The sequence below is a fragment of the Indicator indicator genome, chromosome 9, assembly GCF_027791375.1.
Source record: "Indicator indicator isolate 239-I01 chromosome 9, UM_Iind_1.1, whole genome shotgun sequence".
Classification (NCBI taxonomy): Eukaryota; Metazoa; Chordata; class Aves; order Piciformes; family Indicatoridae; genus Indicator; species Indicator indicator.
Window position 1 is genome coordinate 12,799,944 of NC_072018.1, and position 13,078 is coordinate 12,813,021.

Consider the following 13,078-nt stretch of genomic DNA (forward strand, 5'->3'; position numbering starts at 1 on the left):
CCAATCTAGAGGGAACAGTGCCTCCAAACTGCAGCCCTTCTAGCAGTCCATGGTGGGGGGAATGTGAGTGTGTGTTTCTCTGTTTTGTTCTGAAGATTGACAGATGGTGCTTCGTGTGCTTTATCCATTTTAAAGAGTAACATTTATTCATGTGTTTTCTGAGGAGGACGAGTGTGCGTTTGTTACAGTATGGATGAGTTGATCTACAGAAGACATTTTAAGCATCCTCAGCTTTTTTTGGGTGGATCATTTTTTTTATTTTTTTCCTTTTGTTTTGATGTTAGCTGAACAGCAGTGGTATGAAACAAATGGTACTGCTCCTTACGGGTATGTCACAAGGAGAAGAAAGAGTCTGCCAACATCATCAGGGCAGAGTTCTTGTTCTCACACTTCACTCTCTTCAGGGCATTATTTTATAGCTTTTCTATAATTTATATGATTATTTTTATAGGAAAAAAAAAAACACTGTACTCCTAAAAATATTTTTTAAATACATGAAAAATGGCATTTTAAGTACACAGACATTTAGCTGTCTCAACTGAGACCACAGTCACAGCTCCTGAGTCCGTATTCAGCTAAACATAAATGGGAACTTATCCTGTTCCAGAAATATCATGAAAATATCTCATTAAATTTAAAACATGAGAATCCAGAAATGTTATGCAAAGACCCTACCCCCAAAAAAAAAATTTTTTTTAAAGCAAACTTTTCTATTATTTCCTAAGATTGGTAATAGATTCTTATAGAAAGGATGCCATTGCCTATTAAATTCTGTTAAACAAGTAACAAAATTATTGTTGCCATATGTGGCACCATTTTCCCACAGAACAACAAGATCTTCCTTATTTCTTTACAATTTTAAAAACTCCAGGAAATGTGGGCAAGAAGGTAAAAGGAACTGTGCAATGTTTCTACTATTGAATTCTTTTTTTTTACTGCTAATTGTAGCATGAAGGTTCATGGGACTAGACAGGTACTGAGCAATTCAGTCTTATCAAGCTCTGGGTTACTAGAGACCCTCATATTAACTGCATGTCACCTGGTAGACTCTTGTGGGTACCAACGCATCTGCAATAAGCTCTGGTACTCCTTTCTTCTCTGCAGTGATGCTGCTGGTAGATGCAGCAAAAATCCTCTGAGAAAGCTTGATGGGAATTACTGCTGCTTGAAGCAGTGTTCACGTCTGGTTGAATCTCTACTGGAATATTTGAGGTGTCTGAAGAAGAGCATGTCAGTGGAGCGCAGCTGCCCTCTGGCACGACTCCAAAACCTCACAGAGCCCTCTCATCCCTCTGCAGAATTAGGGCAGCGAGGGAGGGCTGGGGAGAGCAATCTGCAGTCTGTGCTCACCTCTTTCTGCAGCTTTTGGGGCATTTTGCTCTGCTTCACTTTTTTTTTTTTTTAATTCTTCTTTTTTTTTTTTTAATATATTTTTCCCCTTTATTTCCTGTAGAGAAGGGAACATCTGGGAATGCACTGATTTGCCTTTCATTTTAATTTCTTTTCCTGTGGAGAACACAGCAAGCTGCGGTCACATAAGCACGCAATAGACTATGACAAGGAAAGGACCCCCTCCATTGTCAGGTCACGGGTTTTTACAGCTTCGTAAGAGCACCATCTGCTGGCATCGATTTTTTCCTGTTCTAAATCTTTTCCAGAAGTATCAGGCTTAATATTATCACTAGCATTTCGATAGGAGTTCAGCATTTGCAAATTTAACTCTGTTCAGTTCAAGTGCAGAAGTTCTTTTCATCACCTGCTATTAGAAGACATACTTTAGTGGCTGAAATTCACGAACAAACACTAAGTAGGACATAAGTGAGATGTAGATTTAGAGACCCGAGGCCAAATTTTGCACTCATTTATATGCCTAGCAAAATGATTGGAGTTCATGGAGGTGAACAAGGTGTGAAGCAGCACAAGATTTGGCCTAAGTGGTGTTGTCAGTTAATCATCTTCAGGAGCCATTTCATTGGCAACATGAGTAGATATGTAGGGCTCACAAGTTTGCTAGAATAGCTGCACAATAGATTCCAGTTTATATTCTCCTCTCCTACTGTTATGTTCACCAGCTGACATCCAATAATCTACCCATGTACAGTCAGAGAAACAAAGCAGAAGTAAGATCTACCATGCAACTTGGAAAGTAGAAGAAAGAAAGTCTTATTCTAGAGAAAATATATATGACCAAAAAGCTTTTGGAAACTCTTTTCCTTCAGATTCTTCCTGATGCTGTCTAAGGAGGAGAAGGAGTAATTGGATCAGTGCTATAATGTGAAACTACACAGGACAAGAAAATTAAATTTCCTTTCTGTAATTGCAGCCTCTCTGGATGTCCTATTGCTGCAGCAGAGAAACTGGCTAAAGCTCAAGAGAAGCATCAGAACTGTGATGTGTCAAAATCAAACCAGGCATCAGATCGGGTTTTAAGGTATTAGAAATCACTATAATACTTATTATTATGCAGAATTCATCACACATTCACCTAATCTGAGAATTTATATTTATATACGTTGTATATACATATATATCTCCTTTAAAGAATAGCTAGAATTAGGGCTTCTGGATCCAATTCTCACAGTGTATATTTCCCACTCAGTCTACATGGGGGAGGGCTGGTAATTATTTTGGAAAATACATGTAAAGCTGAAAAGCTCATTTTTGTCTTAGGCTATGTTTGGTGTAAAGATGACTGCTGGAGTTCAAAGTCTAAGAACAGTGTGAAAAAAGTTGGTATCTTTTGGGAATAAACTAATATTTACCGGTAAGTCTTGGTTTTTTCAGCAGGCTTTTACTAGTAAATATCAGTTTAAACTAAACCAGAAGCCCTATTTGCATTACCAAACCGGTAGCACACCTCTTTGGCAGGACACTTGGAAAAAATGCCAGGTATAGTTTAGGTTCCAAACTAGGCTTAGTTCTTTGTCTCTGTTTCCCTACTTGCTGTCAGGAAGGATAGAAGAAGAAAAAAAATTGTCCTACATTTTCATGTAGGAAGGACCTTGAACCAATTTAACATCATTGTATCCCTTATCTTCATCCATATAGGATTCTGCATTTCCCCAGAGCTGTATCCAGCTTTGTGTTGTTGTCTCTTCTTTTGAGATATCTAAGTGGGAAAATATTATTTTTAAAGAACTGAAGTGTGAAGGATACATGTAAAGGAACTTGACTTCTGCATGATTGTTCCAGCTTTATGCTGAAGATGCCCCAAGAGCTGCAGAATTTCTTCATGGATACTGTGATATCTGTGGTCTGGGATAGGCACATCCCTCCCAGCTGCCTCAAAGAGTGTTGAGGAATTACCGCAGCTTTAGTTCCCAGAACTTCCTACTTATCCCATAGGTTTCTTAGTATTTAGCTGTCTTCTAGATTTAAAATCTGATAGGGCTACTTAAAATGAAAGTTTTCTACTGTATTATCAACATCATTCTTTGAATATTCTCTTAGAACGTTGTTTTAAACTTCCTCTAATCTTGATGGCCTTTCAGTCTTTCCATAGAGCTAAGAACACTGAATTATTGTTCATATCTGCAGAACACTTTTTGTCATCCCTCTTGACTTTATTTTCCTTCCTCAGATGTTTTTTGATGGACTTATCTTAACAGCTCCTAATTGACACAGCATTCCATAGAGTTTTCTTAGAGAAGGGTTCTTCAAATCCTATTAATAAAATGCACCTTTTGAGAGAATAATATAGTTTGTCACTTGATGGAAAAAGGACAGATCAAAAGCCAGTGCCTTTTACGAGGGATCTCAAGTCAGATGCCACACAAAGAAGACAACTGCTCAAAAGCAGCATCCTGTTTGCTGGTGAAGTCCCTAGGAAGTTTCACCGCAATCTTATTTTCAGTCATGAGCCTTCCCCATGTTTCAGACTTTATACGCAACTCAGATAATGCTTTCATCTTGTCTCCTGCTTCCTTTAAGACATTGAAATATTCAAGATGAAGAATTGGGGAACTGTTTATAGTATTTGCATGCAGGCAACTGTTGGGTAGACAAAGATGTTTTAAGAGTAAATCTTGGATACTTGTCTTCATCCCAGTTTCCATCCTACCCACATTTAAAACTTCTTACTTAAAAGGAAATCAAATTCATAGGACTTCTGTTCCACAGAATTTTTGGATTTACATTGACTTTACAGGATCTGAATGGCTTTTTTTTTTTTTTTTTACCTAAGTATAGGTTATCTTGAGACAGGATCAAAATGTTATTCATATCAGCTCATTGTATAAATAAGCCCACTATATTTTGTGAGGAAGAAGTGTCTAAAGGAACAGGCATACATAAATCAAAGGAAATAGTGTGACTAATGTGATTTCTTGCATGATCTTTACATAAATATCCTGCCTAAATTCTATGAAAATTAATTCATTCAGAAAAAAAGCCATAATATTCAAAACCTATTTCTTACTATTTAGCACATTCCATTTTGTCAGTCAGCATGATGATACTTCTGGTCTTGACAGAATTCATGTTCCTATGAATGTTCCTTCCATTTCCTCTTGTTATAAATGCAGTAAAAAAACCACAAACAAACAAAAACCCAACCAACCAACCAAAAAAAACCTCCAAATAAACAACAAACAAAACCCCAGAAACCCTTCATTCTGTGATTCTTGATTCCAGAAGAAGCACTTCAGATGTGCTGTTCATCATCTTTACCTCCTGCTAGCACAGTAGATAGGCATGCACCACTGTGTAGCAAGTGCTCCCTATGACCCAGTCATAGAACACTTTCTTATATAGGTAAGGTTTGCAGGATCTGACCTTCCTGTACCTGCTTTGAGAGCTGATGTCTCCTGTGTCCACATGCACAAGCCAGTGGAACAGTGGAGTTCACTACAGCATTCTTCACTGAGATTTCACAAGTTTCTCTAAAGGCTGAATGGAATCTGTCAGGACTTTCCCTGACTATCCTCCCTGATTGCAAATGAAAGAGAGATTTATCTGATACAGTTTATTCTGTATTAATTTGCAGGCCCCCCCTTGAGGTGTCTACCTGTGTGTCAGGAATCACAGCTCCTGCCAGAACATTGCATTTAGGGGTGAGCAGGACCTGTGAGGCAGCAGCTCAAAGTCAGCAGAGATCATGACACTCACCTATGTGTTTGTCAAGATGAACATGGATTTGTACACAGAGGGATGAAGCTCCTTTGGAAAGCATACAGGAAAACAGCATACAATGCTGTTGAAAGAAATTCAGAGGAAACTCCATTAATTAAGTAGAGCTTCCAGTGCTAATTTACTTTTTGACATTTAAGGAATTTGTCCAAGTATCTTCTGTTAGTCTGATTGCCCCTCTTCAATTCACCTCCCAAAGGAGAAAATTACATAGAGAATATAAATATAAATATTTTGAAACAGATTTTTCATGTACTTTTAGCTGCAGGGTACATTTAGTGGTATTAGAATTTATTTTGTCTAGGCATTGTTCAAGAAAATATATATTGTTTGTCTGCTGAAAATAACCAAACTAAGCAAATGCAATAATATATTGCTGTCTCTTGAGTACAAGAAATAACTAAGATTTTCTAATCTGCACTATAAATTATGCACAGACACAGTAAACTGAACTGCATCTAACAAACTTTACATATCTTTAATTTCTAGGCCCATGTGCTTTGTTAAGCAATTGGAGATCCCTCAGTATGGCTACAGAAACAATGTCCCCACCACCACACCCCGCTCCAACTTGGCCAAGGAACTAGAGAAATACTCTAAGACTACGTTTGAATATAACAGTTATGACAACCATGCCTATGGCAAGAGAGCCATAGCTCCCAAGGTGCAATCCAGGGATATATCCCCCAAAGGATATGATGGTAGGAGGTGCACACTCTTATACATGAGAGACAAGCTTGCAGTTAATCATGTTGTTGTGTATGTAAACATCATACAAATAAGACATGTTTTCATCTTCATATAGTATTATGAGGAATGCTGTCATGTGTAAGTTATTTTAAAGACCTTTTTAAAAAGAGTTGTTTTATATGGTGCTTGCTTCAGGATTGCTGCCCTGGCAAAAGTACATCTCCAGCCATTAAGCTCCTGGGGTGTGTTGAGATGGCAATAAAAGCTAAGTGATAGAATTAGTCCTTATGTGCTAGCTGGGAGACCTGGCCTCAAGGGTCACATTAGGACTATCACTTCTGTATGGTACTTCAGGTAACCCATAAAAATAATGTTCTTGCTCTGTGGCAATATGGAAATATAAAATCTGGATCCCCTTGCACTTCAGAAATTGCTGATAGTTAATGAGGCATTTCTGCTCATTTTGTCCTCATGAATACACTCGTTGAATTCTCTGGAAAACCAAACAGAAGCAACATGTTTAAGAATAGGCTGAAAGTGGTTTCCGTTCAAGAGAAGACAATGGATGGGGTCTGTTAGGCAAGAGGATTTTTATTATTGGAGAAGAATGAACTGCAGGATAAAAAGAATAAAGATTTAGAAGGTAGCTTTTGAGGACATCAGGAATTTTTCAGAGCAATACAATTACGTATATAGAGAGATACACATTGGATAGTAGGAAAGAATTATTTACTGAAGAGTGGTCAGACATTGGAACAGGCTGCCCAGGTGGAGTCACCATCCCTGGATGTGTTAAAAAAAAAAAACTTGTAGACATGGCACTTAAATACATGGTTTAGCGGGCATGGTGTGTTGGGTTGGCAGTTGGACTTGAGGATCTTAGAAGTCTTTTCCAACCTTAATGATTCTATGATGCTATACATGTGTGAAACCAAATTGCCCTTAAATGACTTTCTTTTATTTTTATATTATTTTTTATGGCAACAGGGTTGGGATTTATTTTTTTTTTCTAAAATATTTCCTTTTACTCTCAGACTACCATAGGAAACTTAAGGCAGGTGCCAGATTTTTGTTGAGGAAAACAGAAATAAACATACTATATACAACAATTTATTGTTGTTGCCATGTGGTGCTTGACACAGACTTTGACATTCAAAAGTAGGTAAGTGGGAAAAGGGAAAATTGCTACAGCTCTTGCCTTCATATTTCTGCTATTTTGGGTATTTTGCTTTTTCATAGAATCAACAGGCATGTCCCTGCACTATAGGAGGAAAGAAAACGGTAGTGAGAGAGCATATTTTTGAGTAAAAGTGCTCCTTTTTAATCTCTCACACACTTGTCTTGTTTGCCTATATCGGAATAAGGGCTTGAACAGTTATAAAGGTAAAGCATTAATTTTAACCATGGTTAGTAAACTAATGAGTGTACATCAGTATAAGGTAAATGAAATATTAGCTGTTGATGTTTATATATATCAGAGTATTGCTGGAGAATCCCATGGATGTGCATATTTTCAAATTAAATTACTGACACTTAAGTAAAGGATAGAATTTTTTCACATTTAAGAGCCTTTTTCAAGCAAATAATTACAATCTGTATTTGTTTTCCCAAATGACAAGAACCTGAAAATACCCAAGTTTATCACTGGCCTTAAATGTTGCAGTGTGAGCTTGTTATGGGTCACTGTCTTTATGCACACTTCATCTTCCTTGGATGTAAATAGGAATTATACTCGGAGGTTAAATTCAGATGAGATTGCTTCAGTGTTCAATAATGTGAGCCAGGGAGGACTGAGGGACACCGTGTACATGTAATTCATGACATTATAGTGACTGTACATGGTTCTTTTGTACTCAGAACAGCTAAAGAAGGTTGTTAACCAAATGAAGGCTAATTCCCTATGGATTGTTCCGTATCCCTGGCCCTACAGCAGGTGGCACACAGTGTACCTGATTCCTAGTGATGTGTGTGCCGTTTGGCTGGACAGGCATGCCAATGTGGTCCTAAAGATGGGGCATAACTTGAGTTTTTCTTTGTGCCCTATCAGTGACTTTTGTCAAACTTCTAGGACTCACATCTCTTTGATATTCTGTAAGCACTCCATCGTGTTTGGATTAAACTGATAAAGGACTGGGAAGTTCCTAATGAAAGTCAGCTACAGTCATAAAACAATGAAGTTAAATGCTGTGTACACTGAAATCAGCACCACTTTTGGCATTGGTTTTCAATGGGAGAAGGATTTTGCTGACAGTTATTGTAAATAACTGAATATGAAGGAAATTTCAGGAAGAGCCTCTTCCCTTAAAAGAGATACTTTTTTTTTTTTCCTCAAGAAACTTGGCAGTATTTTAGGTGATTTCATATTTGTATGAAAAAAACTTGCTACTAAAGTCATTATGGAGACACTGAGTGTCCACCTGTTGTGAATGTCAGCAAAACACACTTATGGAAAAGCAGATTTAGTTCTGAAAAGTCTTGAAAAACCTAAAAGTCAGCCTAAGGTGGTGGTGGTGGTGGAGAACTTGCAAATAAAAAGATCTTTAGTTTTTCTGATTGTATAAAATGAAACAAATAGTCAAAGGGTATGAAAAATTAATAACTTTATGTCTCAATCCTTTTTAATTGCAAGCTAGCACTGTATTTTCATCATCAGAGAAAGGGATGATATGCTCAATAAGTATATGATTGTAAGTAACATGAACATAAATAGCTCCTTTGGATTGTTTTGTTGCTTTTTATTCTTTTCCCAATAATCTTTAATAAAAAAAAAAAGTGGATATTAATAAAAAACACAGAAAGTGCATACTTTGTATTGTAGGGTAGGATGCTGTGAAAATCATTGAGAAATCTTGTGTTTGTGGGCTTAGTTTTCATTTGAAATCAATTTCATTGTGCATTGGCTATCGGGCTTATGGTATACAGAAGGAGAGGTTAAGACCAGCTAGACACAACAGGCAGAGACAAATCTTTCAGTTACTCAGGTGATAGCAAGAGCTTCTCTCATTTGACCAGTAGTCTGGTTCCTTCCATCAACAGGCAGAGAAAATATTAGGAATGGGAATCACAGAATGGTAGGGGATGGAAGGGACCTCTGCAGATTATCTAGTCTAAGCCCTCTGCTAAAGCAGGCTCACCTAGAGCAGGTCGCACAGGAATGTATCCAGGCAGGTTTTGAAAGTCTCCAGAGATGGAGACTCCACAACCTCTCTGGGCAGCCTGGTCCAGTGCTCTGGCACCCTCAAAGTGAAGAAATTTTTCCTTATGTTTAAGTCAGACCTCATGTCTGCTAGTTTGTACCAGATTCATCTCCCTCTGAAGTACTTATTAAAAACTTTTCGGGTGAATAATTGCATGAAAATTCCTGTTTCTTTCTACTGCCTGTATAGGAAGGCTATAATGACTAGGTCATTTATCTGAGATGAATCTCCTGTTGTGGAAGTCAGAAAAAGCATTGAAACTGTAATTAATGTACATAAGACATTCAGTATTTAGCCAACGCTGGGGACAAAGGTGCCTGGACAGAATTTAATTCCATTCCAGATATGTTCCTTCAGTCCTTTATGTTGTTGGGATCTCTCACACTTCTCCTTTGTTAAATAGCATGAGGACTCTGTAGACCTTGAGGGGTTCTTTTTAATCAGTTCCTAGGTGTGTCTGATGGGAGGCCAGTTTGGGTCAGGTTTGTGTCTGTTTTTTAATGGGAAAGGTGCACTCCAGATACAGTTTCACTTGGGTGAAAGTAGGTGGACTGCCGAACTTCCACAAGCTGATGCTACAGGGATGGGCAATTCATCAACCTGAATTATTTGGTATTGAAACAATGCAGCTTTTCCTTTATTAGCAATCAGCTTGTTTTAGTTCATTGTAAATTGATGATCTTTGTTTCCCCTGGAAAGCTAATGTCAAATGAACAGTCTGGATTATAAGACTTATCTTAAAATATAGGGATGCAGCAAGGGTGAAATAACCATGGCCAGTTCTCTCTAAGTAAGTTTCACTTAAATTATTGGTAATCTAAAAGCTAATAATGGTGTAGCATGTTTAGAGAACTTTACATATTCAAAGTGTTTTGCAAGTGAATCACAACACAACTACATTTTAGAAGCAATTTTCTATTTCTAAGGAAAATTAATTTAAGGGATAATATAGTTTGACCAAGGCCACAGAGGAGTCCATATCAGAGCCTGCATGAGTTTCTGGTAGTCCTGTGTGTAAAGCTGCCTCTTTCTCTCTCTTTCTTTAGCACACATTTCTCATGTACATATATAATTTCCCATATAGTATGTCTCTTATGTCTGTCTAATTGTGACCTGCTATAACAAGACTAACTTTTTTTTTTTTTTGGCAAGTGATTGAAATCTTTATTTGTTCGTATGAATTTTGAAAAATATTTCTAATTTGAAATGTTCAGTGGTAGAGGGTGCTTGATTCAGTAGAGACTGAACTACTCAATCATTTCCTCCCATAGCTATAGGAAAATTCTCATGTGTCTTGGATATTGTTACAAAGTAACAATGGATAACTGCTGAATTTTTAACGACCACCACAGACTATATTAATAATGAAACTCTGGGAAATAGTTCACAGATTTATTATTAGTGAATACCCTTCTAGGGTAGTGCTACTATGTGTTCAAACAAAGAAATGTGATGAAAGTTTAGCATTCACTTCACTTAAATTAAAAAAAAAAAAAAATCACACCCTGTGCATTATGTGGCTTTCCTGAGACAACTCCATCTGTTATGAATTAAGTGAAATGTTATTTCCTTTACAGTAAAAATAACACCACCATTATTTTTTCCCATTTTTTTTTAGAGAAGGAGGGTGGCATAAGCTCTAATAGAGATATTTTGCTTTCAGATTCTTCTTTTGAACCAAAGCAGCCTTTATTTCACAAATGGACTGTGCTCATGGGAGCAGATTATTATATGTATGTCTGCTCAGACAAATACACCTGAAGAGTCTGGCATTTCAATGGAGCCCATCATAGAGGAGCTGTAGCTGGGTTCTGACCTTTTTTTGTATAGCTCCCTAATCAGCATGCTAGTTGGTTATTGTTATACTGTGCTATAAGGTATGATCTCTGCAGTGTACATTTCCATCTTAAGGAATGCTCTGTTATATGCATGTGTTTATCCTCCGACCTTGGCTTTTATTATTTATTTTTTAAATGAAAATGCATCAACTTTTAGATTTAGGAGACAAGCTCACACTTTCTTGCCTTTCATATAAAAAGTTTAAACACTTGAAAAACAATTTGTTGGGGAAGAGGGCTAGAGAAATAAATGGGCTAATAGGGCTGTTTTCCATTATTACTATAATATCTTTGGCTGCAAAAAGCATTTCTTAAAGGCAGCAATAGTTCTGTATTGTATTTAGACAGGCTGGACCTGAGCTTTGTCAGTGCCTTAGCCCTTCTGTGACTGCTCATGGCTTCTGTTGGTCCCCATTGTGAGCGGGAAGCGGTGTCCATGGGTCCTTGTTGGTTTTAGGAAGAGCAGTAGGTACTCGTGTTGTTTTAAGATGGGGACATTTCACTTCTCTCTCTTTCCATTTATACAGCTGCTGCTTCTGCCTTTGTGCAAGCCATGGGAAAGTTCATATGTGACCACTGCCTTTCTCCTTCCATCGTGTTCCTCTCCTTTCTGATGGCCAGTGTCATAATATTTACCTGTGATGTAGGAAGAAGAAACCTTTTAGGAAGCCTGGGATGTTTGAGGATATGAGTAGCCCTGTGACCCAGAGACCAAGCCCAACAGTGGGCTTGATCTCTAGCAGCTCTGGGGAGTCTATACCTTAAATTGACAGTTTTCTCATTAACTAGAAAAAGTCCCATAGTGTTTCCCCTCATTAATAAAAACGAATGAACCAAGCAGATCCTAGCTTCTGTCTAACTATACATGTGGAGTAAAAGCAGTGCTTCTGTGTTTTTATTGTTTTCTAAATCCAGCCTGTTTGTCAGCACAATTCATAATCACATCATACAGATTTTTACAGGCAGTTATTTCATACAAACTCACACGCATAGCACATAGCAGTCACAAGCAGAAATCAAAAAATACAGCCATCATTCTTATTGCAAGCTTTTTAATTTTTTTTTCTTTTTTTTTTTTTTTGGCATTGGTTACTGTTGCTCATTATAAATTTCACCTCCAGCAGTTTGTTTTTCTCTTCACTTATGCAGAATGCTCCTTCTTTTGAGTCATCCTTGTCATATTTCTTCCCACAGCTAAACGCTACTGTAAGAATTCCAGTCCAACCAGCAGCACAACAAGCAGTTATGCCCCTAGCAGCAGCAGCAATATGAGTTGTGGTGGAGGCAGCAGTGCCAGCAGTACCTGCAGCAAGAGCAGCTTTGACTATACTCATGACATGGAGGCAGCGCACATGGCTGCTACTGCTATTCTGAATCTCTCCACTCGCTGCAGGGAGATGCCTCAGAACCTCTCCACTAAGCCTCAGGATCTCTGTGCGAGGGTAAAAAATGAGTAATTATGTTTGTTAATGAAGATTTCTCTTTACTGCACTTGCTCTGTGGCCCTGATAGATGGAAGAATAGCTTTAGTGCATCTTGCTTTTTTCTTTTTTTTTTTTTTCTTTTTTCTTCTTCTTACTTTTCCTCAAAATTAACATAATCTGGTGGCTCTGCTAAAGCAGGGAGGAAAAAAAAATGCAAATTGCTCACACGTATCTCAGGGAATCCTGATCGGTGTATAAACTGCTGATACTGATAGCATGTACTCCTTTTTTAATTTGTCTCTTACTGGTGAGATCTATAATTCTAAAATATGTTTGGGATGTTTAAGAGGATTTAATTGCACTGCTGATTTTTGTTTTTTTTTAGCTAAACATAGTCTGATTCATACGTTTTGTGAAAGGATTAAGATTTAACGATGTATTTTCATTTACAAGTCACAAATGGGACCTAAGGTTGTAAGATCTAATACAAAGAAATGAATGTTATTTGTATGTTGTAATTTCTCTCCTGTCTGTGATAGTACAGTCACTGCATAGTGCATTTGAAATGAGCAGAACCTCCAGTGCAGGTGACTTTAAATGTGCTTCACAGTCGTGCAGGGTCACTAATGTTCTGTTATGTCCACAGAGCCTCAGTATATTATGAAATGTTATACAGATATAAATAAAAACCTTTGTGAATAAGTTTTCTGTATTAAGAAAATCAGCTCACTGTTAACATCCATTAAATATTTAGCAGAATATTATTTTTTTAAAGAAATGAATATTTAAGATGTACCAGCAA

At 37.5% G+C, this 13,078-nt stretch overlaps 1 protein-coding gene across 4 annotated transcripts in view; it reads left to right on the forward strand.

Moving 5' to 3' along the window:
- Positions 1-13,078, forward strand: part of MYT1L (myelin transcription factor 1 like) — a 131,692-nt gene that overhangs the window by 61,357 nt on the left and 57,257 nt on the right. For all 4 annotated transcript variants that reach the window (XM_054383856.1, XM_054383857.1, XM_054383854.1 and 1 more), the window contains exons 8-10: positions 2,324-2,431; positions 5,617-5,828; positions 12,047-12,294. In XM_054383856.1, coding sequence (XP_054239831.1) covers positions 2,324-2,431; positions 5,617-5,828; positions 12,047-12,294 — 568 coding nt within the window. The remainder of the gene's footprint in view (positions 1-2,323; positions 2,432-5,616; positions 5,829-12,046; positions 12,295-13,078) is intronic.